Here is a 27342-nt window from a genome sequence, read left to right on the forward strand (position 1 = left end):
GTATTTCAATATTAAAGAATTTATCCTAAGGAAATAATCAGAGATGGTAACTAAGAATCATCTGCAAAAATGGATATTAGAGTATGATTTAGAAATAATCTAAGTGTACAATTCTGGAGGATTTCTTGTGTAAATTATGATATACCAAGCGTTTATTTTAATGGCATTGTGAAGGAATGACCAATGACCATGGAGAAAATTCATGCAGATAATAAGTTTTAAAGAATAGTGTTGAAAGCTGTATATGCAATGTGAACCCATTTTGGCTTTATAAGTGCTTTGGGCAGAAAATATTGGAAGGTAACATATCAAAATGTAAACAATGATTAGCACTGATTTCACAATGATTCCTTGGATTTTCTCAGCTTTTAAATGATGATCATGCACTGGTCTCAAACTCAAAGATAAATGTCACTAGTAAGGAATATCTGGATTTTTTTTCATGTGTTCTTACACAGAGACACAGAGCTGAAAATTGCAGAAATGCACAAATACTGCGGTGCCTGCCCAGGAAAGACAAACTCTTGGCTGAGTTGTGAGCTTCCCGACTCACAAAGCCCCTGGAAATCTGCAGTTGCATCTCACCTACAGCTTAGCTCAGTTTCTCTCACTGAGTTTGCAAGGCGCTCATCTGTCTGATTCAGAAATTTTAGCCCCTGGCCTGGTGCTTTGAGTTTTAATCCTTCCATGGGGGCAGCTTGCCCTGATCTTGCTTAAAAATGCAGCCCAGTAGTCACTCCCACTCCACCTGCCCTTTCTACAGATGGCTCAGAGTGGCCTTGATGGGAAAGGAAGCTGTGTGGGGTCATGGATACAGGGAAGAACATACTCAATGGGGCTCATCATTTACACCTCATGGAGGTAGAGGAGCAAGGGGTCCCAAAAGAGGGAATGACAAGAGAATGAGGTTAAGGTACCAGAGAGGGTTGCCAGGCAGGCAGAATCTCCTCTGTGTCACAAGTGCATAGGGGTGTGCTCTTGTCAAGGGGACATCAGGAAATAAATGGTCCATTGCTGTATAGGTATAACCCTCCCCCCTCCTCCACACACACACAAAGGTATTTCCTCCACCCTCCACTCTCTGGCCCCTTCTGTACCTAAAGCTTCTGGCAGGGGCAGGATGTTACCTCGTTGTTGGTGCCGACATCCAGCAGGACAGGGAGGCACTGCTGTGGGTTCACCCCTCCGCATGCTGTGTACAGGGCCAGCTTGCCCACAGGAATGCCCATGCCATAGCAGCCCAGGTCTCCCAAGCCCAGGATGCGTTCCCCATCAGTCACCACCACAGCCTGAAAAACACAGCAGGGTGTCGTCAATCAAGGTCTGCACCTCCTGTGACAAAGGGCTCCTTTTAAAAGCCCTAGCTGTAGCAGGGGCTAACACCTGCAGTGCTGGCATCCCATATGGGCACCAGTTCGAGTCCTGGCTGCTCCACTACCGATACCTCTCTGTGCTATGACCTGGGAAAGCAATAGAAGATGGCCCAAGTCCTTGGATCCCTGCAACTGCATGGGAGATCTGGATGATGATCCAGGCTCGTAGTTTTGGATATGCCCAGCTCCAGCCATTGCAACCATTTGGAGAGTGAATCAGTGGATGGAAGACTCCCTCCCTCCCTCCCTTCCTCCCTCCTTCTCTCTCTCTCTCTCTCTCTATCCCTCCCTCCCTCCCTCCCTCCCTCTGTAACTCTGACTTTTAAATAAATAAATAAATCTTTAAAAAAAGCATAGCAATACAACCCAATGCCTACTGATTTTCCTGGGGCTGGCACAGCTTATTTAGGATAAAGCCAAAGGATTTATTCAACAGCAGGTGACCAGTCCTTTCTGGCAGGTGGGAAGAAACTCCACTGAGGTGAGATGACAGCAGACACCTGCCCTGCATACTGAGATTCAGGGTCAGGGGAAATCAGAGAAACAGAAGAGTTGGTAGATAACTGCTACTATTCACTCACCCTCAGAGAACCTCAGATAGGGTCAGCCTGAGACTTGGGTGCAGGGAAGGCAGGAAGGGAGGAACATCATGAAAGGAACAAATGAAAAACAGTGTTTGTGTTCCTGCTGCAGCTCCAAGGTTTAGAAACCAAACCAAGTGCTCCTCAGCCTGCTCCAGTCCAATGTGCAAAGGCTGTAGCTTCTGTGACATCTTCTAGGATCAGTTTTATGGGAAATCAGGAAAAGCCTCATACTGAGCTGGGAATACCTTTTGCATTTGGCAAAAAATAACAGAGGGCCAACCATGTATGATATATAGTTCACAGCCTACCTGAATTAACAGCTGTTGATGAAACTGAAGGAAAGGGCAGCATTTATCACATGATTATGATGGATTCATGTATTCATTCACTTAGGACATATGAAGGCACAGGAAAGAAGGCACATGAGGAGGCACAGGAAAGAAGACTCTTTCACAGGACTTTTCATGTAGGAAAAAAATCGGAAGTTGTGCAGGAGTCAGACTGTGAATGGCCTTAAATGTCAGACCAAGGACATTCTGTCAAGAGGGGCAGTGAAATTGTTTGTACTCATCCCAACCTGCTTGCCATCAGGGGTTCCCTCCATCTCTCACCCATCCATCCACTGGAACTTGGCTTTGGGTCAGGATTAGAACCAGGTTGGAGCAATGGATGACGTGGTTGGCTCCAAGCATGGTGCCCAAGGATTTCATCCATTCCATTAAAGGATGATGTTGGGAACTGGAGATAAAGAGATGAAGACCCATTCTGGCTCTAGAAGAGTATATGACTAAGTACTCAAAGGGTCCATGGATGGTATCTTCCCACTTCTCTGTCTCTCTGGGATGACAGCACACATGGGCTGGTGCTGCCTTTTTACATAAATAGGTACAGAGATCTTAAGAACACTTCTCCACTTGCAGAAAGGGCGATCTGGAGAGTGCAAGAAATTGTTAAATTCATGCTATTCACTCCCAGATTGGAACACTGCCTCAGTGGAGAGACTGCTCACAGATGTCTCTCAGCTGATCTTTCCCAGGAAGGGAGGTAGGTCTGAGACTGTTGTCCCTGTCTCACAGGTGAGCAAACTGAAACTTGAAGTGTACATGTTCTGCACATATTTAAGTATCAGCCTCATGCCAGGCACTGAGCTGGATGTTTGCACACCAGTTATCACAGAAAGATTAGATGACTTAACATGGTCACCTTGCTTGTGTATGCAGTAGGCTAATATTCCAGCAAGGCTTTGGGTTCCTGGTTCAGGGCTGCTCTGCCACCCCATTGGGCTGGACTAAAGCACCTGTGCTCCTGGCACAGTCTTGCTCTGCCTGGGCATCACCCTTCCTTAACCTGCCTCTGGCCTCCTTTGGGCAGCTCTCCCTGTTGGAGCCAGTATTACTCTCTCCTTGCCTCTGAAGACCTCTGGGATGAGGGGCCCAAACTTGGCACTTTCCTGCTATCCCACCTATTCAAAGCTTCCTTAGTGTGGCTCCCATTATTTCTGCTGATGGTGGAGTGAATGATATGAAGTGAAAACAGGAAACCAGCTATTCCCCTGATACCCCAAGATGGGGACAGGGCTCTGCAATGCTGCCTCCCAGCCTGGAAATGTACTGGAGCATTCGACTGTGCACCTGTCTCCTCTGAGGGAATGCCTCATCTCCACATCTTGTCCCTCCTAGATCCTAGCCTATTTGTTCTTGCAACAGTTTCACAATCAGACCCTTTACCTAGCTTCTTTCTTTCTTGCAATGCCCCCTGCTAACCAACATCAGATTCATTGAATCAAAAGGCCATTTGATTTAAAGACTTACAAAGACTTCTGTTTGTAGAACAGAGCCCAAAATGCTTAACTCTAGAATGACCTGGGCCCAATGTACCCCTGAAGCTCACCTTCTACTACAGGACTCCACACAATTGCCCCTTTCTGGCAAACTGGCTTCCTCACACCTCCAAGATACACTCCGCATCCTCCCACAATCTCTCCCTCTCAGCTTCTGTTTTCCTCTCTTCCAAGGGACTTTATCCCCATTCTCCAGCAGTGCCAACCTTACCCATCACAAAGCAATGTGATTTCTTCTTCCCCTGAACTGCTAGTACTTGTTATATGTACTACATACTTCCTGTTGCCTGCCTGCTTCCACAAACATTTACTGGGTACCTACTACATGCCAAGACCCATCAAAGATACTACTTAAAATTTGATGGTGATAGCATATGTATTCTTATTTAACATTTTTTGAAGGCACATTTCATCTCACCCAACAGTCAAAGATTAATGACGAGGGCTTTGGAGTCTGCTACTGGTACTTGAATCTAGGGTCCTTGATGAAATACCACATGAAGTCTTGGGCAAGTCTAAGCTTCCATTTTCCATGAAATGAATGTAATAATAATAATAATAATACTGGTATGCAACTCATCAGGTTGTTTAAAGATAAAATAAAATATATTTCATTTTACCCTGGTTTCTTACACAACGTAGGGTGACAGTGAATGGTTGCTGGTATAATAGTGATGTTTATTATTTAGGAGTAGTTATGATCATGGGCTGCCCACAGCACTGTCTATATAACCCTCTCCTCTTCTGTTTCATCATCCCCTCTCATCTTCCCTTTTATCCTCCTCCTCTGCTTCTCTCCCCACACCATAAATAATGCATACTCCTTAGTTTCAAATCTTGGTTCCACTCCTCACTTGCAAAGAACTCAGCCTTTTAGCTTCCTTGTCTATCAAATCCCTACCTCTTACAGAGCTGTCAGGAGAATCCAATGAGTTAATCTACATAAAGCACTTGGCACACTACCACATGAAGTGGATATGGTGATGTGTGGCCCATATTCCACTTCAAGAATGAAGGACTTATTTACTCAGCTATATCCTCAGCTATCAGCCCACTTGGGAATCTCCTTGACTGAAGACAGCTGCCTTGCCCAAAGTCACAGTTTCTTCCAGGAGTGTCCTGCAAATCATGACTGAGAAATTCAGGGATGCAAAGCTCTGCTTTCTTGCCCCACCTCCTCAGACCTGGAAAACCAGCTCCAGAGCCTCATGGGGTCTGCCAAGTCTTTTTGGAGACCTCAAGCAGCCTGCTCTCTCCTTTGGCTGTCTTTCTCTCTTCCCTTCCACAGATGTTGACCTAAGAAAATGCCTTACATGTGAATTTCTATATCAGAATATCTGAGGGAATCCAGCCTCTGACATGGAGCATGGTGTGAAGTTAGTGCAAAGGGGACTTGTGCCTCATAGGCAGGCAGTAAACACTGGCAGTCTGGTCCAAGTTTAGGCACCTAAGTGGCTGGTGCCCAGTGGCAGAAGATGCTCCCTTGACCCTACCCCCAGCTATCTCTCAGAACCTCTCTTCCCAGAGCATTTGGCCTGAGTGTTGGAGAGATTTAGGAGCTTGGGAAAATGGTTGGGGAGGGAGAAGTTCTCAAATAAGCCTTCTTCTGGCTCTGGGCAATGGCTGCTGTGGGAGAGATTCGGAAAAGCAGTTCTCACTCCTCTTTGTGATTTATGCTGGACAGCTCAGGGTGGCCTGGCCCAGCCTGGCCTGCCTCCTCCTCTCAGAACAAGAGGGGCCCACAAAAGCTCATGGTCTCCCCAGCCCCCTTTTCCTCCCTCCTATTTCTCTTATCTCTCAGTCTGCATCTTTGCTTTCCAGCTGGGAAATCACAGAAAGTCTTTTTTTTTTTAAAAAACTTCCATGTTGATTCTTAAGCTCTTCTGCATTCCCTCTTCTCACCAGCTGGACAGCTAGCATTTTCAGGGCCTGAACCTACCTGCACCTTGAAAAGCTCTATCTTAGGCCAGTGCTGCAGCTCACTAGGCTAATCCTCTGCCTGAGGCACCAGCACCCCGGGTTCTAGTCCCAGTTGGGGCTCCGGATTCTGTCCCGACTGCTCCTCTTCCAGGCCAGCTCTCTGCTGTGGCCCGGGAGTGCAGTGGAGGATGGCCCAAGTGCTTGGGTACTGCACCCGCATGGGAGACCAGGAGGAAGCACCTGGCTCCGGGCTTCAGATTGGCACAGTGCGCCGGCTGTAGCAGCCATTTGGGGAGTGAACCAACGGAAGGAAGACCTTTCTCTCTGTCTCTCTCACTGTCTAACTCTGACTGTCAAAAAAACAAACAAACAAACAAACAAAAAAACAAAAAAAAAAAACACTCTATCCTCACCCTCATCAGCTGGGGACTGGTGGCTCAGCAGCAAGGCTCTGGCTTGGCACCAGCCCTTCATGTGGGTGGCGCCAGCAAGTCACTTAGCTTGGATTGCTTACCTGAGAAAAGATACACTCCTACCCAGCTTCAAGACCTGTCTCAGGGGTTCCCAAAGCAATCCTTATTCCACTCTGATTAAGGGACTGCATGCATTAAATCCAATAGTGAAGGCATCCCTCATCAGTTCTGAAGGAACTGAGAGGGACAATGAGCAGAGACTATCCAGTAGGGGGACCTTCCTCTTCACTTTTCAAGGCAACTGGAGAGAGCACATCAGGACACAGGGAAGACTGGGGCTTGGGCATGGAACACTCTGAACCTTTGAAAGATACCCTGGGGTGTGGGTGGTGGGTGTGGTGGGGAACCTCCAGAAAAGGCAGATGAGTGGAGCAGGGGCTAGTCAGGGCTGTCCAGTCCACTCCAGTGCTCTTGTCCCCATGGCAAACATTAGGCTCAATATTTAGAGCTTCTGGTTTTTGCACAGAACCTGAAGATCCAAGTGTTTTGATATTTATTTATTAAACAAAGTCTCTTGTTTAAAAATGTTGCCCATTAATTCAGAAGTTTTAAAACCACTGAGGGCCAAATCAAATATAGTTAAGGGTACAAATCATCTGACTGCTGATTTGGGAAGCATGATCCCCAGGTCAGGGGATCCACAGCTGCACTTAAGACATGCCACGGTGTGTGTGCCACATCCATCTCTGCCACCTTCAGTCATGACCGTGTCCCTTCAAGTGCCCTTCAATGTGTATAGGCTACATCATGGTTAATCCTTACAACAGGAAAACAAAGCTCAGAGAGGTTATTTGCACACACAGCAAATGAGTGGAAGAATGAAGACCAGAACCCAGATCTGTCTCACTGCAAAGCCAAGGCTGGTTCCTCTACCTAATCACTGGGACCAACCCCGTGTTTCTCCAAAGTGAGATAGGAATAAAGGGTGGCAGTGACCCCAGGCATTCACCTGCTCATGCCAGGGTACTGCAATGTGGCTGGCAGCCAGTTTCCTGTCTGTTCCTTATCCTCTGGGCTTCTTTCTTTGGCAGCACCAACACTGTGCTGTCACTGTTTCCAGCTCAGTCTCTTTAACGAGATTGCAAGCTCCCTGAGTTTGGGCCTATGTGCCTTCTTTATCCAACCCCCAGGGAACTTTAACAGAATAGATGTTTAGTAAATGATGGTTGCATGTAATTACATTGGATGCCACCAACTCAGATCTGCTTGGGTAACTTAGGTTAATCTTAGAGGCTTTGTAAGTCTGTCTCTATTATATGGGGACCTGCTTGGGTCCCATTTACTGCTGGATAACCTCAGAGCCCCTGTTTCTCCTCCTCTAAAATCTCAGTGGTTGCCGTGTCCTTCTCTCTGACAATTAGCCCTCTGGTATTTCGAGAGTTCTCAAGACATGTTTATTACATTCAGTTAAGGAATATTTAGTTCCTAAGGTCCTATTTGGAATGCATATCATGGTTTCCCAGGTACAATATGAAGTAACTTGGAAGCAGGGTCCACGTTTTTTGAATTTTTTACCCCTTGCAACAGGGCCCTGGGTACAGTTGTGTTAAGCTGCGCCCTGATGAGAGGAGCAACTGAAACCTGAAATCCAGCCTATGAGCTTCTCACCAAGGTCCTGTGCCAGCTTGGAGGAAGGGGTAACTTCTCCTTTACTCTGTCTCTAACTTCTGATCTTTTGCATGCTTGTGGAGACTCAGTTTCTTTGTTCTTGGTACAGTTTCCCGCACATGGAAGATGCTCAACACATCTGTATACTGAGTTTGTTGCACTCAGCAAGGATCTGCTGAGTGCCTACTATGCGTACCTGTGATTGACCTGTCCACAAATATAGGAAAGACTTGTTTTCAGGACCTCAGCAGCATGTCCACTCAGGTTAGCCTGGAGTTAACTCTTCATCGAGTGAGCTGGCTTTCCTAAATATTGTTGAGATTTTATTATAGTTTCATCCTAGACACACCCTGGAAACTTGCTTCTCTGGGACGGGAACTAATCCTGCAGGGCCAAGGCCTGCACATAATTGGAGTCTGAGCAGATAAGCAGGAAGGAGAAGCAGAGAGCAAATCACACTCAGGCAGAGATGTACAAAATGATGGCCAGGACTGAAGTCCATTGCCTTGGCTGTGGCTCAGGCCTGAAGCCTGAAAGTCAAGGTTTCTGTCCCCTGCTCTGTTTCTCAGTGTTCATACTCCTGCAGAGAGCCAGAACTCAGTGGAACAAAAAAGAGCTATGTAGGAAAAAACTGTATTTGGTGTCCAGCAAGATGAGTGGGGAGGCTCAAGGAACTGGCGGGGAAGGAGGGAGAAGGCTCAGGAGGGAGAACAATGGTGAAGTGCGTCAGCCTCCCAGGCAAGGCGGGGTGGTGTGCGTGCTGGACCTGAGAGTTACTTATATACTGTAGCTGGTCAGCTCCAACTCCTCTCCAGGACATGTGCTCCAAATGCCCCAGCAGCCAGCAGGTATTTCACATTTTTGCATCACTCGTTTTTGTTTCCAGAAATGACAAGAATCTTAGATGCCAGATACCCTTAAACTCTTCCATAGAAATTCTGATAGTAGGGAAATATCTGAGGAGTTAGTCATAAGCTGATAAATTTCTACAAAGCCACATATTTTATATTTAAAAAAATACAACTTCTATATTCCATGACATATCTTGTTTGTTATATACAAATGTTTTCTCCATAAGATTTTTTTAGTAAAATCAATTCTCCAATAAAGGGTGTTGGGTTTGTTATTCTGTATATATACTGCCCCCACCCTCACTGTTTAGATCTGGGGTGAACATACCCAAGTGTGAAGATACTGTGTATCATCAGCTTTTCCTCATGGTGCAGGATGTCTTCACTTGTAGTCTAGTCTCTCCTATGCCTGACTATCCAAACTCTGTACCTTAACTTAAGGTCTAGTCCAATGTCACTTCCTACATGAAGTCTTCCCATATTCCCTTCAAGTCATCTTTGCCTCTTGGAACATTTTAAACTCTTTTTACATATCTCATCCATCTCTGATAAAGTTCCACCCTATCAGTCATTAGTGTCTCTGTCTTATTTTCCTCACAACATGTCAGCTTTTTGAGAAGAGGATCTACATCTGATTGCTCCCTCTATCTACCATGAAAACTGGCACTGTATATTTAGTAGATGCTCAATACATGATGGACAAGTCTTTATAATAATAAGAATAAGAATAAAGAATAAGCCAATTTCTCAAGAGGGCTTGGCTAATGCAAAAACTACACTGTGGTATGTTTTTGCTTGGCTGTAGAAAGTCCATGATCTGGGCTTAGGATAATGGCTCATTTTATGGCTGGAAATTACTGTGGTGCAAGTTGAAAGGATCCTCTCAACAATAGAGCCACAGCAATGAAAACAGAATCATCTCCCCCCCCCCCTTTTTTTTAGAATCATACCTTAATATTATCTTCTGGCCAAGAGTTCAGCATTGTTGCAAGGTGACCCTTGTCATGGATAGTGATAAACAGCCCACTAAGAGAAAAAAAAAAAAAACACATACAGAGTAATCAGGCAGTTAGATCAGGAATAGAGCCAAGATCATGGGTACTGTATCACCCTATCATTTAATTTTACCCATAGACCTAGAGGGGGAGAGATCCCTGCCTGTTATAATTTGAACATTATTTGTTACCTGAACTCATGCAGGACTTTAAATACCAAAGCCATAAGTCAATGGTACAAGAGGGTGGAAACAAACCAATTCTGGTGTTGGCAGAAGGTTTTTAGGTCACTGGGGGAGGAGGTGACATCAGAAGGAATTTCTTGTAAGTGGATTTTCATAAAAGCTTGAATTTGGGCTCAAGCTACTTCCTTTGTTTCCTGGCTTGCCATGTGACCCTTCCTCCACATGTACTCCACCACTGCCATCTGCAGCCTCACAGAGGCCCAGTCATTGGGGTTACTTGATCTTGGTCTTGAACTTTCAGAACTGTAAGCCTAAATTAACCTCTTTTCTTTATAAAGTAGTTGCCTCAGTTGTTTCGTTATAGTAATGAAAACCTGATTATCACATTACTCAAAGCCCCTGAGCTTTGATGGCCCTGATCTGGAACTTCCTCCAATTGCTCCTCTCCACAGGTCAAGAGTCCCTGGGATCAAGAGGTGTGCCCACACAGAGGCTGTGTACACCAGAGTTGTTGTCCTCTTCCCTCCCTCTAGATCAGGTAGTAGGGCCCCACAATCTCCTTACCAAATGGCCCCATGATTGCTTCCTGGAACCATGGGAACCTCTCCTCCAGTTCCTCCTCCTGAGTACAGACTATATTGCATTTGCTAGACCTTCAGATCTAGGGCTGAGACTGTAACACATGGATTGTGATGTCTAGACATGTGCATGAGGTCCCTGCAGTGGGGGATGGAGTTGGCAAGGGAAGAGAGGTAGGGTGCCAGTCATGAGCTAGTTTTCTCTGCACCCCTGGAGTCTGCAAATTTCAAATTCAAAAGTGACCTTCCAGGCATCCTGAGGGTATATTTGCAAAGAAGGTTGGTGCAACATATTTTATTTGAGTTTATTAGATTGATTTAGCACTTTTAATATTTAGATCTAATTATGTGAACCCGAGTCTTAAGGGGTAAGAGAATATGTGTATGTACCTGTCAGAGGAGGGATAGTGATACTAAGGCAGCAAGTCATTTGTTCCACTTCCTTCTTTCCCTTTTTGTTCAAATTTTTTTGTCCAGTCCATCAAAGACACAGGCTTCTTTTGCTCATGAAATGTCCACAGTTAAATCGATTTGTCTGTGTTAGGTATAGAGTTATGTGGGAGAAGTTTCTTCCTCATTTAGGTGCTTATCTAAATCAGAGAGGGCTTCCAAAGACTGCTTTTCATGGCTTCACAAAGTATTCAGATTTCGTGAGTTACTATCCCAACAATGCCCTAGTGAATACTGACACATCGCTTGGTCAAACTCTTTGTTCTCATCAGTCTCCCCGAGCCCAATCCTGGAAAAATGCCTTTTCTGTTCCCCAAGAGCCTGCACCTGAGTACGCAAAGTTAACTGAGAAAGAACTCAGTTAAAACTCACAGGGCAAACTGATTGATACCACCACAAATTCATCAAGGCAAACCTGGTAGACTCCCAATACTGGTCAGTCTTTGTTCTTAGTTTCTCTGGTCAATTCACTGTTTTCTATTCTGCAAAACTTCTCTGTGCTCCTCAAACCTACAACTGCCTCACCTTCTTTCTCACTCCATTAGGTGAATTCTCTGTCATCTCCCACCAACAAACCTACAGACCCTGCAACTTCAGCTGTCCCCATCGTTTCTTTTGTTCCAGGAAAATTGCAGGCTTTACATGGTTGATTATCCCTTCTACCCCACTGTACCTTCCCTGCCTTCATTTTTCCTAAAACATACCTAAGTCTTTGTCATCCTAAAAGTAAAACCAGACTTCTGGTAGCAACAGAATAACTTGAACAGAATATCCTTCCTGCTGATCACATAATAAGATTATTTATTTTGGCTGGCACCATGGCTCACTAGGCTAATCCTCCGCTTGTGGCACCGGCACCCCAGGTTCTAGTCTTGGTTGGGGTGCCGGATTCTGTCCCGGTTGCCCCTCTTCCAGGCCAGCTCTCTGCTGTGGCCCTAGAGGGCAGTGGAGGATGGCCCAGATCCTTGGGCCCTGCACCCACATGGGAGACCAGGAGGAAGCACCTGCCTGCTGGCTTAGGATCAGTGCAGTGCGCTGGCCTTAAGGCGCCTCTGTAGCAGCCATTTGGGGGGTGAACCAACGGAAAAAGGAAGACCTTTCTTTTTTTTTTTATTTTTTGACAGGCAGAGTGGACAGTGAGAGAGAGGGACAGAGAGAAAGGTCTTCCTTTGCCGTTGGTTCACCCTCCAATGGCCGCCGCGGCCGGCGCGCTGCGGCCGGCGCACCGCGCTGATCCGATGGCAGGAGCCAGGAGCCAGGTGCTTTTCCTGGTCTCCCATGGGGTGCAGGGCCCAAGCACCTGGGCCATCCTCCACTGCACTCCCTGGCCACAGCAGAGAGCTGGCCTGGAAGAGGGGCAACCGGGACAGAATCCGGCGCCCCGACCGGGACTAGAACCCGGTGTGCCGGCGCCGCTAGGTGGAAAATTAGCCTAGTGAGCCGCGGCGCCGGCCTAGGAAGACCTTTCTCTCTGTCTCTCCCTCTCACTGTCTAACTCTGCCTGTCCAAAAAAAAAAAAAAAAAAAAAAAAAAAAAAAAAGAATCTAGCATTCTATCTTTAAAAAATTATTTATTTTAAAATAATTTATTATTATATTATAAAATGTGGATATAGGTGAGTCTATCTGCCTACCTATCACATACACACACACACACACACACACACAGGAGCATCAAAATGTTCATAGAAAAATGGAATTAAAATAATGTGAATTTTCTTGAATTTGTTGAATCTTCTTTGTACATAGATATAAAATATGTATTATATACCAGGGCACTTCAGAAAGCCCATGAAATAGACCACAAAGATAAAATTATTGTGGTGCAAAACGTTTTTAAATTCATGCATATAAGGGGGTTTCAAAAAGCTTTTGAAAAACATAATATCATGAAAAAAATCCATGAATTTAAAAATATTTTTGCACCAAAATAAACTTTTTTTTTAATTCCACCTTTCACTGACTTTTTAAAGTTCCCTTGAATATATAGTCAAGACAATGGAGGTTGGCCAAAAGCAGGCAGCGGCTGAAGAGGGATCTACCTTCGAAAGCAGGAATTATATCATAAGATTTGATAGTTTGCAGCTTTTGGCCTGAGGGCAGCCCGATCTGCAAGCAACTCATGGCAGCAGAAAGTCAAAGTTTTACTAGCTTGAGGTAACAGAGAACAGAGTTGGAACCAGAAGAGCAGCCAGGAAGTTTCATGAAAGGAAGGAAATTCTGGAATCAATAGAGATGCAGAGGAGATGAAGTCCCAAATCAGTGCAGAAAACCTGCCCAAATCATTGACTGACCATTCAACTATGCACACACAGAGGAGCAGGGGGGAAAAAAGCTGCAGCTGGAAGCTGAAAGAATACAGCCGAGATTAGAAGAGACAGAGCTGGAATCTGAGTCCAGCCAAATTAACTCCCTTCTGGAACAAAAATTAGTTTTTTTGAGAAACAAAACAGAATCCAGAGTCCATTGAATCCCAAGTGCATAGAGGTCCGTTATGATAGTTTACTTTATATATCTTTGAAATTTTCCATAACAAGAAAATGAAAACAAAATAAAACATCAACAAAAATACCACTGGACCTCAATCTACTCTCTTGACCTCTACATTCCTTGCTGAGACTGTTCTTTTTCTCTCCTCCCTCCCATTATCAAACTTCTTGCAAACTTTGTCTACACTAGCAGTCTCCATTTTTTTTCATCTCCCACTCATTCTTTGATCCACTGCCATTTGTCTTTTCTCAGCAACCTGCTACTAAAACTGCTCTTGCTAATCTAACAGTGATCTTCATGTCCCTAAATGTTGGGGTCTCTTCATTCTCCATCTCCTTTTGCTTCTCAGTTAGAACTTGACACTTTCAATCACTCCCTCGCCCAAACTTTGGCTTCTGAGACTCCAGTTCTTTGAGTTTTCCAGTCCCTTATGCTGGCATATCCAGCCATTACATGTTAAAATTCCTCGAAAGTTTGTATTATTTCATTTTCCTTCTTACTCTCACTGTTTCTCTATGTGATGTCATCAATGCCTAAGGCATTTGGTCAATGACTCAGATATCTGTAGACCAAAGTTTCTCACCTTTGACACTGTGGACATTTTGAGTTGAGTAATTCTTTGCCGTTGAGGGGTAAGATTGTCTTGTGCACTGGTAGGATGTCTGGCAGCATCTCTGGCTTCTACCCACTAGATGCCAGTAGCACCCTATTGTGATAAACAAAAATGCTTCTAGACACTGGAAAACACCCCTTGAGGGGACAGAATCAACCTTGGTTTTAGAGCCATTGCTCTAAACCTTTATGTTTAACTGCCTAACTGACATGATCCTTTGAATGTGTCAGACTTAACATCTGCCCTTCAAACTTGAACATTCCTAAGATCAAATTTATGACCTAATCTTCTAGCACTTTGACTCAAAGACAAGACAAAACAAAGATCCATTCCTCTCATTCCCTGGTTGTCAGCCACGCTGGCCTTTTATTCCTTTACCAGTTCATAGACTGTTCTCTCTGCCTGATATAACCTGACTTTATTTAGTGAATTTCTACTCATTCTTTTGATTATTTATTTCTAAGCCAAAGTAGGGACTCTCTGTTATATATGCTCAATATACCTGATTCCTACACAAACAAACTTATAATTATTCATGTGGCTATTCGCTATTCAGTTAATATCTTCTTAAAAAAGATTTATTTATTTGAAAGACAGAGTTACAGAGAGACAGAGGCAGAGAGAAAGAGAGGTCATCCATCTGCTGGTTCACTCCCCAGATGGCCACAATGGCTGGAGCTGTGTTGATCCAAAGCCAGAAGCTAGTAGCTTCCTCTGGATCTCCCACGCAGGTTCAGGGGCCCAAGCACTTGGGCCATCTTCTACTGCTTTCCCAGGCCATAGCAGAGAGCTGGATTGGAAGCAGAGCAGCCACGACTTGAGCCGGCACTCATATGGGACACTGGCATCGCAGGTAACAGCTTTATCTGCTATGCCACAGCACTGGCCCCATAGTTAATATCTTTCCACCTCATTAGACTGTAAGCCTTTTGAAGGCAAGGTCTGTTATATGTTTTTTTTGATAATATTCACCATGATATTCCCAGGCTTAATCCATAAAATATGCTCAAGACATCATTTTTTTAATAAATGAATAAATGAATGATGATGATAATGCTTGAGGGATAAGAATGAAAAGTGTTGAATAAGTTGGATGAGAGTTGAAATAAAGGCAGTGTGTGCGTTATGTTGTATCCTGCTCAAGGCATGCTTCCGGCTGTGTGGGGTATGCTGGACTCTGTTGAGTCCTGTGGCTTGGAGTGGAGAAATGAGCACTTGGCATGTGGTGGATGGGCAGAGTAAGTATTTGAAATAACTCACTCATAAAATTGAAAGCAAGTTTGTCACCTCCAATAAGTCTCTTTAGCTTAGGTATTATTTTAAACTTAAGGCCATTGAGAATGGCAGGCACAGGAAAAATTCTAAGACCAGGGGCACAAATTTTCCTTCTGTGGGAGTGATTTATATTTATCAAAAACATTTTCCATTTGTAGGAGATCTCCCCCTTCCCCCCCTACCCCCCCAGGAAGAAGAGGACTCATCATTGGAGAAGGCATTACCTTAAATCTGCATTTAAGTCAGACCAGGAAACCGTGTTTACTATACTTCTCATGATCGCTTTCTTAAGATTTTCTCTCCCCTCACTCCCCAAAGCCCCAAACTCCATTCCTTTATTTTAGCTTAAAAAATTTCTTTTAGCCCAAGTTCTAACCATCCCTTTGGGTTACCCTTTGCTGGGTGCTCCTGTGTGGACACGCATGCTGCACATGTTCAATGTCTTGCTTTTCTCTTAATATCCTTAGCTGGTCTAATTTATTCCCTCTCTGTATCATGACAAAATGGGTGGCTCTAAATCATTAGAAATTCTTACCAATAGAGAAGGCACCAAGTTAAATCTATATACTGTTTTTTCCCTGGCTGTTTCACCAGGACTGTGTGCTCCTCAACATCCTTCTTTCTTTGTTTCAGCTGAAGATGGTTTCAAAGCCTGACCTCAAAGCCAAGACTGCATGAATTACTTACTCCCTGAGCATCTCATGCATACATGGGTATACACATTCTTCAGATTTCTGTTTGTTTCTCACTTTTCAGTCTGTCTTTTGTTATAATAGTCCATCCCCAAGAACTAGAACTTGAACTAAGAACTAGGAGGGGTCGAGAGAGAATTTTTTTTCCTCCCACACACGAGGAAGGAGGCAGATTCTTTTAATCAATTCTTTTAATCTAGAAGAATTGGGCCCCAGGCTCAAACTCACTGATGACTCACTGAGTGACTTTGGGGAAGTCACCGAACTGACACTAACTAATCCCTTTGACACCTCCCTGGCCTCTTAATGCTCTTAGCTTGGTCCTGTTTTGGAAATGTCTCATCCAAACTGCTCTGGTTCTTATCATCCCCCAGACGCAGCCTCTGTAAGATACATAAAAACAGCCTCACATATTTAGGGGTTATATCAATTTTCTATTGTAGACTTTAGCAAAGCTCTGGTGTGGTTAATTCTAAAAACAGGAAAAAATGTGGTTACTGAGATTGTCTGGTACAATAAGATGAGAAAAAGGAAAGATACTTAAAAGGAACATTTTTACATTCAAATTTAAGCTACTAAAATTTCAAAAGACCAGGGGCCAGCGCTGTGGCTCAGCAGGTTAAGGTCCTGGCCTGAAGTGCTGGCATTGTTAGGAAAATGGCTCAGTCTTATCTATGGCGTGATCTACACCCTGGCACCATCCTAGGCTCTAGCCCCCTCTGCCATTGCTGGAAGCCTGGTGGCCACATGGCCCAACCACCAGTGTCAAGCTCCACCCCCATCCTAATGGGATTTGCTGTCCCTACTTCCCTGCCCACCCTCTGGCAAAGTTTTAAAAGAATCTGTTCCTGAACACGTGGCTCTCTCCGGCTCGCTTGCTCTCTCTTGCTCCTCTCTCTCATCTCTCTCTCTCTCTCTCTCTCTCTCGCTCCCCTCTCCTCTCCCTCTTCTCTCTCCTCTCTTGTCTCTGCTCCTCTTTCCTCTCTTTGCTTGCTCTCTCACTCTCTGCGCTCTCTAGCCTCCTCTTCTGTCTCTCTCGGCTCCTCTCTCGCTCTCTCTCCTCTCCATCTCCTGATCTCTCTCTTGATCTCTCTTAGACTCTCCTTCTCCCTTTTTCTCCTTCCTTGCCCCTTCCCTCCAGTCTGCTGGGTTTTCTACAATACACTCTTTTCCTTACTCCGGTGCTTAGTGTGTTTTGTGGCGACCTTACATTGGTGCCAAAACCCGGGACCTTACAGGCATCCCAATATGGGCGCCGGTTCTAGTCCTGGCTGCTCCTCTTCTGATCCAGCTCTCTGCTATGGCCTGGTAAAGCAGAAGATGGCCCAAGTCCTTGGGCCCCTACACCCAAGTGGGAGACCCGGAAGAAGCTCCTGGCTCCTGGCTTCGGATCGGTGCAGTTTCGGCCATTGCAGCCATCTGGGGAGTGAACCAGCAGATGGAAGACCTCTCTCTCTCTCTTTCTCTTTCTCTCTCTTTCTCTCTGCCTCTCCTTTCTCTGTGTAACTCTAACTTTCAAATAAATAAATAAATCTTTAAAAAAAATTCAAAAGACCAGTCCTCATTTTTTTGCTTGTATTATTTCATGTTTTGCAGTGGTCACACTGCAAAAACACCTTCTGAAATGTACTAAGAGCTTTTAACCACTTCTCAAAGTGCTTTTCTCCAAATGAACCTAAAATTCACTTACAAATGGCTCCAAAAGTGTTGTGGTGGATGGGGATTTTGAAATGTCCAAAGAACTCATTTTATAAAAATGAAAGGTGAGGTCCAGAAAGGCTAGGTGACTTGTCCCGGGTCACATGTCCCACAAGCAGCAGCACCTGACTGGACCAGGGTCCTGAGTTTACTTCTCCTCCCACTGCCCCAGACCGCCTGTTCTGACAAACAGCTGAAAGCACAGAATGAAGTGCCTAGCAGAAATGCATATTGGGAGCATTGATGAAATATTTTCTTTGGTGTATGTTGGTGAGGAAGCAAAATGTGCAGGGCCAGGGATTCTGCTGATGAATGGATCACAGGCCCTAGCAGGACTGTAGAGAGAGCTGTCTAGTGCATCCACCCATCCCTTGGCAGAACCACATCTAGATAACTCAGAAAGAGGATACTCCCAGGGAAGAAAACCTCTTTTTCCATGCCCTCTGCAACCTAGTCTCGGGTTTAGCAACCACTCACTTGGGGATACAATTCTCTCCACTGGTAACTGATAACTGGTGATGGGATTGGTTCTTATCTGTTTGCACAAGGTTGTAATCAAGTGAGGAATGCAGACACTCATTCCTCTGCATTCCTTAGTGGCTTCAGAGAGATATGAGGGGGTCTTCAAAAAGAAATGTGTATTATGTGTATAGAAAATGTGTATTATGAAGAATCTGCATGCATTTCAGAAAATATTTTGTACTAAAGTTAACTTTTTTTTTAAATTCCATTTTCCATGAACTTTTTGAGGGTCTCTTCTCTCCAGAGATCCCAGGAGTGCTCCTCCTAGGCCTGCTGAGTCCTACCCTGAGACCTCAGACTCACATGCTTCCCTGAGAGTAGAACGGAGATTTTCAAGTTATTTCCAGGAAGAGAAAGCTCTGACCAGGGATAAGGCTGACAAGGTTGCAACAGACTCAAGTGAAGTTTCAGAGGAACTTCCAAGGGAAGATAGCATAGACCAGGTATTAAATGTACACTGCAAACACAGCACCTGGCCTCAGATCCTGGCTCTGCCACTCACTGGCTATGTGGCTATGGGCAAGTTACTTCCCTTGTTCATGTTCCTCGTGTGGAAAATGGAAGAAGGGAAAACACCTGCTTCATGCCTTTATTGCAATGATTAAAGAAGGCAGAGCACAAGTGCAGAAGAACACTGCAGTGTCTGCTGGCATATAGCAAACACTCAGCAAATGGTAGTTTTTAATATTGTTGATTTAGTTTGTGTTTAAGAATGCAGCTTGGGGGTCAGATGCCTGGATTCAAATGCTGACAAAATGTCTAGCAAGGTACCTGGCTCATAGTTAGAGCTTGATAAAGTAACTCATTGTGCATCAGTTTTTTTGTTTCCACGCACCAAAATCTGACACAGACAATGGACAGGCATCCTGTGCTCATAGATTGGAAGAATTAATATTGTTATTGTGATCTCCAGATTCAATGCAATACTTATCAAAATCCCAATAGCATTCTTTACAGAAATAGAATAATAACCCTAAAGTTATATAAAATCACAAAAGAGTGTATCAATTTTTTAAAACTAGAATTATACCTCACCAGTGTATGTGATTGTCAGGAGCCATGACTTAGAGTGACATGTTCCTTCTCCTGGTGGAATGGGAAGATGGTTGTAAATAAAATCGGGCAGGTAGAACATCTCCCATTATGTGGTTCAGATAAGGGGCACAAAATGAAAGGGTCTTTGGTGATGCACAACTGGGGTGAAAATCTTCCACGTTCCCTGCAAGAGCTAGCAGTATCCAAGGAGGCCGAAAGGCAACAAGTCGTAGAGGGAAACATTCATTCATTCATTCTTCACTCAGCGAGTAAGGCCTTCTGGGGCCCTGCCCTCTATGTGCATTACGGTAATGCGCAGGCAACACTTGTGGGCGGGCATCATCACAGTGTTACAGCTAAATCGGGAGGTAGTCTGTGAGGGTGGAGACTTCTTGGATTCAGATACAGGTCTCTCGGGCCTCGGAAACATGCCCCTTTAGACGTGTGATGTGAGTGAGTCACTTCACCTCTCTGTACCTTAGTTTTTTCATCAGCAAAATGGGGAGCATGGCTTCTCCATTAGAGTGACTGTAAGGCTCAACAGAGGCAAGTTCGCGGGATCCTTGCATGCTGTACAGCCCTGCTGACACACCAAGCTTAGTGTTTCTCTGACCTTGCACAGTATGGTAAGTCTGAGAGGGGGTGGTAAAGTGAGGCTCTTGGATTGCAGCCAGCTCTGGTTTCCTGGCAGCTCTGTACGGGCAACTAGGGTGGTAGTTCAGGTGCCAAGGCGTGCTCTGTGTTCCACAGCTGGGTCTATTCCAGTCATCTCTCCTTGAGCAGGAGCCAGTTTCTGCCCCTGGAATGAATGATGTCCTGCAAGCTTTTCCTCTGACAGCTGGTGTGACGTGTTCAAAGGCCAATGTTATCATCTCTCTCTGAGGCACAAAGGGAGGCAGGAAGGTGGGAAGCCTCAGGAAGCCTGGGCCTGGCTCTGAGGCACAGAGACACTTCCAGCTTTTGAGCCAATTGCAGGCTGCTGGAGATCCCCAGGTGCTGAATATCCTGCTGTGAGCTGATGCAACCTAGCACTCATCCCGGCTGAGGGGCCTCTGGATAATTAATGAGAACAGTAAGATGGGCATCTGGGACAGAAGCAGTCATGGGATTCTGGCTGCTAACAGCTACTGATTGGAACAGGATGAAAACAAAACCAATTTTAGCTACTGATGACTTCTCTCAAGTTTTTTTCCTGTTAACTTCCCAGGAAGTAATTTTGGAACTTGAGAGGGAAGAAAAGATGTATTTATTGACTATGGCAAGCTGCCTACTTATGGAATCCAGGGTTTAAATGAACAGATGCCTTGCTCTACATAAAATTCAGTATGTTCCTGAGAAGTTTTGAGTAAATAAAATATTTACACCCAAAATGGCATTTTTGGCACAACATGGTATTACATATGTGCTTGGGAGAATGCTGTTTAAAAGAAGCTTGAAGGGCATTGCAAGGGGACACACATCGCTGGCCCTGCTTTGTGGCTTTCAGAAGTTTGGGCTTTCCTACTGCAGCTAATAGAAACAAAACACAACAAAGGCACTCTCTTAGCTTGGGCCACTGACCAAGGCTAAGGGGTAGTGGCGGGAGATGCGTGCGATGTTGCTCCTCCTGCCTGGGAGCTTTGAGGCAAATACACAGGGAGGGAAAGGAATGGATTTGTGTTTAACAAAAATCGCACTGGGCACCTAATGATTCTTTCCCATACTTAGTTAATAGGCAGATTTGGCGTGGACTGTTAATCCTGACACATGATTCAAAGTCTTCTTCCTATCCACGCGTGGAAGCGATGTGTCCTATTTCCCATCTAGGTTCTGTTCCCTCTTCCAGGCATTGGTAGGCTGGCCTTCCATGATTTTCTGAAATGAAGCTGAGCCTGAGGACCTGCTCTGGCCAATGCGTCTCATGAGGAAGCAAGATGGCCCTTGTGGGTAGAAGTGCTGAAGGACCAGTGTGTGATTTACCGATTTCTTCTTTTTCCCTTTTGCCTACTTCGATAGCCTGTGTCCTGGAGTGAGGGTGATAGAGGTGGGGGCAGGAGCACATGATGCAGAATCACAGGATGAACCTTGTTCTAATCATTCAGGTTGTGAGGTCGTTTGTTCTTCAGCATAACCTAGCTAGGGGTACACTTTGTTCAGCAAAATGTTTCAGATGCCCAATATGTGAAACACAATATTGGCACCCTGGTTAGAGCAGAGGTGAGGACTGCACTTTGCCTTTGAGTTCACTGCTCACTGCTTTTCATCTCCGCAGCCAGTGTTAACCAGAACAGAATTCTGGCAATGACAACAAAGGGAAATGTTCCTTATTGGAAATGGTGTTGGCATTGGGAGGTAGTCATTGATGTTTAGGTTATTTATTATGTCCCCGAAGCACGTCTCCTCTTACTAGACTGCATGTTGCATGAGGGCAGGACAGCATCTGTTATACCCACTGCTGTAACCCAGGGCTCAGAATGGCACCAGGCACACAGCTGCCATTCCACAGGCAATAGATATGTTAGGTTTGGTAATTGGTTCAGAGCATGAGTGCTGAAATTGAGCAGCTCTGGAACTTTATGTTTGCGGTTATAAAACTGTGCATATAATGATACTTCAAGGTTTCTGTGAGGATTAAATGAAATCAATCTAATCAGGTTCATGGCACAGTGCATGGCATGTATAAATGCGTCATAAGTGATCGTTATTTACACTAGAGACGATGATGTATTTAAATATTTCTGGGTTATAGAAAATCCCAAGCCATTTGAATTGTGTTCTGCTAAAAAAAAATGTTGAAATGCTAACCCTAGGTACCCATGACCTTATTTGGAAATAAGTCTTTGCAGATGTAATCAAGTTTCCGTGACATTATTAGGGTGTACCCTAATCCAACAGGACTTCTTAGATGTCCTCCTAAGAAGAGAAAACAGAGATACACAGAGAAGAGGGCCACGTGATGCTGCAGGTAGCGATTGGAGGTATTCACCAATACCCAAGGATTCTTGGAAACACCAGAAGCTGGCAGAGGCAGGGAAGGATTCTGCCCTACAAGTTTCAGAGGGAGGATGATCCTGCTGACACCTTAATTTCAGACTTGCAGCCTCTAGAACTGTGAGGCAATACATTTCTGTTGCTTTCAACCCCTCAGTTTGTAGTATTTTGTTAAAGCATCCCCAAGAAGCCAGTACACCGGCTATGCATTTTTTGGTGTAGTAGCCATGGTAGTGGTGATCACAATTCCTTCCCTGTACATTTCTTAAAACTCAGAGGCTGTTGGAATTTCACAAGGGCAAGTGCAGGTGAGGTTTCCTCCCCCCAACAAAGGCCTGTAAATTACATCACTATCTCCAGTTTCCATCAGGAGCCAGAAAAATTCTCTTGAATTTTAGAATTCAGTTACATGAGAAAGAAAAACAAAGATAATGTTCACCTAGAAGAATGTTATTTCTTGAGAAAAAGACTCTTAACCCTTATCTGTGCTTGCAGAGGAGCAACCTTTAGAAATTTCCTAAAATAGAACTGGAAACAAAGCAAAACAAAAAACCCCACTGAAACTGAAACGTTCATTTAAGCTTCTTGGCACCCAGTCCAACACAAAAAGAGGGCTTAATTAAAGCAGGTCAGTGACATTAGGCAAACTACTGTGGCCCTGCTCAGGAGGAGGGACACGCACTTTCAGCTCAGTAACAAAGGCTCACTGTTGCCCACGAAGCCAGCATTCTACACATTTTTGGCAGGACGGGAACCTGTCCTATGAAAACGTGCAAAAGGCTATTTTTAAAGCTTGGCAGCAATCTCCTGGAATCAACAGTACCCCAGGAGAAAGAAGGGCTAAGCAGCTCAGGAAGTAGACCTAAGAAATTTCCTAGGGCTCAGCAGGCCAAGGAGCTGGAAATGGAGAGCCCAGAGGGCCCTTAGAGACCAGGAGAGGTGATTGCCTGGGCCTTGGAGGGGCTTAAGAACCACATCCTACACTGCCTTTTGTGAAACATCCTCAGGGCAATGTGACTGAGTTGGGGATGGGTGTCCATAGATAACTCAGTGTGTCAGTGCTCACAATCCTCACTTTCGATCCTGGGAACATCTTGACTATTTAAATGCAGGGAACAACCACAGCTAATTTCCTGTACCTTGGACAGCCCATCCTGTTTCCATTTTGTTTCCCTCTGAATGTGCCCCCTCCCTGCTCAGTGGAGGTCCCCCTTCCTTTTGACCTTCTCAGATAACAAGTGGATGTGGAGTGTGCCTGTCTTTGGAATGAAGTTGAAAGTGTGGACAGTGGTGTCTGTCTGTGTGACTGCATTAGTGGGACCTCAGAGTGGGGAGGGCTTCCCGAATTTCACACGCTTGAGGTTAACAATCGCCTTGACTCTGCATGGGCTTCCTGCATTCTGCTTGGTTCCAGGCGTTGTACTGCACATACGGGAAACAAGGATGACTACAACTTTTTCTCTGATCTGGAAGGGCTTTCTGACTTAGGCAGACCAAAAAGCAACACAGTACAACAAGCTAACAGAAACATTATTGGAGGCCCGAGGAGAACCACAGATTAAGGAGGTCCAGAACGGCTGAATCACAGAGAAGAAAGAGGCAGAGCTGGGTCTAAAGGATTCTGTCTCCCCCCTTACTACTATGGGATGATTTTCCCAAATTATACTTCAAGCATTGGAAGGACAGAAAGCACATCCTCCACTCAGAGAGGTTAATGAGTTCCCCAATATAGCTCTGTTCAACGATTTCTGAATAGATGATCAATTCCTTCTTTCATTTCCTTAATGTGAGAATGGACATAGCATAAGGGCAGTAGAAATATTCTCACTACTATATCTAGCTGTGTGATTTTGAGGTTACTATATCTTTCTGAGCCTGTTTTCTTACCTTGAAAACAAAGGAAGTTAATCAGATAACCTCTAAAATCCTATAATTCTATTATTTTAATCTAGCAAGACTCACAAATATTTGTAGAACAATTATAAGAACATAGATTTAGAGCTACACAGAGCTGGGCTCAAATCCCATATCCAACCCTTACTTACTATGCAGTCTTGACAGATTACTTAGTTTCTCATTACTAAAATGGATTTGTTATAATGAAACTAAATTGGTATTAGTCTTAAGTAAAATAATACATGTGCAATGTCCCTTATAAAGTAGCCTCTTGATAAATTTTAAGTTGGAAATATAAGAGTGGGAATAAGAGAGGGAATAAGAGATGTACAATTTGGGACATGCTCAAGCTGACTTGCCCCAAACGGTAGAGTTAGAAACATACCAGGGGATTCCAATTCAATCCCAATCAAGGTGGCATGTACCAATGCCATCTCACTAGTCCAAGTGATCAATTTCTGCCCACAATTGATCATAATGATAGCACTAAGAGTCAAAGGGATCACATAAACAAGACTAGTGTCTGCAAATACTAACTGATAGAATCAAAAAGGGAGAGAATGATCCAACATGGGAAGTGAGATACACAGCAGACTCATAGAATGGCAGATGTCCTAAATAGCACTCTGGCCTCAGAATCAGCCCTAAAGGCATTCGGATCCGGCTGAAAAGCCCATAAGAATATTTTAGGCATGGAAAGCCAAGACACCCTGGAAAAAAAAAATGACCTAAATGAAAGATCTCCACGAGATCCCAGTAGAAAGAACAGGTCATCAAAGAAGGAGGTACCTTTCTCTGAAGGGAGGAGAGAACTTCCACTTTGACTATGACCTTGTCTAAATATGATCAGAGTCAGTGAACTCAAAAGGCTTCCATAGCCTTGGCAACTCATGACAAGAGCCTAGGGTGATTACTGATGCCATAAACAAGAGTGTCAATTTGTTAAGTCAACAATAGCAGTCATTGTGCACTTACTCCTCCTGCAGGATCTCTGTCCTTAATGTGCTGTACATTGTGATTTAATGCTATAACTAGTACTCTCAAACAGTATTTTTCACTTTGTGTGTCTGTGTGGGTGCAAACTGTTGAAATCTTTACTTAATATATGCTAAACTGATCTTCTGAATATAAAGAGAATTGAAAATGATTTTTTTTTTTTTTGGACAGGCAGAGTGGACAGTGAGAGAGAGAGACAGAGAGAAAGGTCTTCCTTTGCCGTTGGTTCACCCTGTGAATGGAAGGGGAGAGGGGAGGGTTGCAGGTGGGAGGGAAGTTATGGGGGGGGGAAGCCATTGTAATCCATAAGCTGTACTTTGGAAATTTATATTCATTAAATAAAAGTTAAAAAAAAAAAGTTTGCCAAAGGAATGAATGTCAATTCCCTCTCCTTAACACTGAATTTTGTTCCACATTCACATCCTCTGGCTTCCCTGTGTCTCACACAATTATTTTCCTTTTCACTCTCCAGAACTCACTGATCTGCATGTTTAGTCTATTAAATTCAATACTGGTATGCTTCCAACTCCACCACTTGGGGTAAGTCAGCCTGAGCATGTCCCAAATTATACATCTCTTCCCTCTCCCATTCCCACCACCATGTTCTGGGAAAGCAGTAGAAGATGGCCCAAGTCATTGGGAGACCGGAAGAAGCTCCTGGCTCCTGACTTTGGATGGGCTTAACTCCGGCCATTGTGGGGGAGTGAACCAGCAGGTAAAAGACTTTTCTCTGTCTGTCTCTACCTCTCTCTGTAACTGTCTTTCAAATAAAAACAAGAAAACGAACAAAAATCCAGGATTTAGTTCTCCAAACACATGCAGATGTTTAAACTCTGAAATTCTACATTAACAGCTGAAGAAGGCCAGTGCCATCCACGTGGGAGAACTGGGTGGAGTTGGAAGCATACCAGGGGATTCCAATTCAATCCCATCGAGGTGGCATGTACCAATGCCATCTCACTGTTCCAGGTGATCAGTTTCAGTTCACAGTTGGTCATGGTGAAGGGACTGGGAGTCAAAGGGAGCACATAGACAAGTCTAGTACCTGCTAACGCTAACTGATGGAGTAAATAAAGGGGAGAGTGATCCAACATGGGAAGTGAGATACTCAGCAGACTCATAGAATGGCAGATGTCCTAAATAGCACTCTGGCCTCAGAATCAGCCCTAAAGGCATTCGGAGCTGGCTGAAAAGCTCATGAGAGTATTTCAGGCATGGAAAGCCAAGACACTCTGGCAAAAGATCTCTGTGAGTGAGATCCCAGTGGAAAGAACAGGCCATCAAAGAAGGAGGTACCTTTCTCTGAAGGGAGGAGAGAACCTCCACTTTGACTATGACCTTGTCTAAACAAGATAAGAGTCGGAGAACTCAGAGGGCTTCCATAGCCTTGGAAACTCATGACTGGAGCATAGGGAGATTACTGATGCCATAGACAGGAGTGTCAATTGGTAAAGTCAACAACAGGAGTCACTGTGCACTTACTCCTCATGTAGGATCTCTATCCTTAATGTGCTGTACATTGAGATTTAATGCTATAACGAGTACTCAAACAATATATTTCACTTTGTGTTTCTATGGGGGTGCAAACTGTTGAAATCCTTACTTAATGCATACTAAACTGATCCTCTGTAAAAAAAAAAAAAAAAAAGAAAGAAAGAAATTATCAATTCCCAACTTGACTCTCACTGGGATTAAACATGACAATAGGTCTGCTCTGATTTCATCATCATTTAAAAAAAATCATCTATTATTTTTCACTTTATGTTTCTGTGTGGGAGCAAACTGTTGAAATCCATACTTAATGTATACTAAGCTGATCTTCTGTATATTAAGATAATCGAAAATGAATCTTGATGTGAATGGAAGGGGAGAGGGAGTGGGAAAGGGGAGGGTTGTGGGTGGGAGGGACGGTATGGGGGGAAAGCCATTGTAATCCATAAGTCGTACTTTGGAAATTTATATTCATTAAATAAAAGTTTAAAAAAAAAATTCAATACTATGGGCATTTATGGATACCCACCATGGAAACTCAAGCTCATTTCTTTGGTGGCATTGTTTTGAATTTTTCCCATATAATCGTTGGTTAAAATTTTAATAACAATATGAAGCATCTGCAGAGTGGCTTCTTTCACCTAGTCTTTTGCACTCCATGAGTTTTTGGTACAGGCCACAATGCACTATTTGCCACACTCTAGAGAGATCATTTTGAACACAGAGGATGGGGCCTCAAAGGTGTTAGAATAGTAATCCTCAGGCCTGGACTTGACTCCTGGAAGCCCTGATCTTTGGCTTCAGGTAG

General features: G+C 44.3%; 1 protein-coding gene across 8 annotated transcripts in view; it reads right to left on the reverse strand.

Annotated features, from left to right (window-relative positions):
* The window catches only part of ME3 (malic enzyme 3), a 196838-nt gene that overhangs the window by 56390 nt on the left and 113106 nt on the right, over positions 1-27342 (reverse strand). For all 8 annotated transcript variants that reach the window (XR_016233406.1, XR_016233403.1, XR_016233398.1 and 5 more), the window contains 2 exons: positions 9600-9675; positions 1128-1289 (listed from right to left, as the gene is read on the reverse strand). Coding sequence is in view for 4 of the 8 variants with exons in the window: in XM_089332358.1 (XP_089188484.1) it covers positions 1128-1289; positions 9600-9675 (238 nt within the window). In the remaining 4 variants the exon portion in view is untranslated. The remainder of the gene's footprint in view (positions 1-1127; positions 1290-9599; positions 9676-27342) is intronic.

Source organism: Oryctolagus cuniculus, chromosome 1 (assembly GCF_051225735.1).
Source record: "Oryctolagus cuniculus isolate XC-2025 breed Fujian yellow rabbit chromosome 1, ASM5122573v1, whole genome shotgun sequence".
NCBI lineage: Eukaryota > Metazoa > Chordata > Mammalia > Lagomorpha > Leporidae > Oryctolagus > Oryctolagus cuniculus.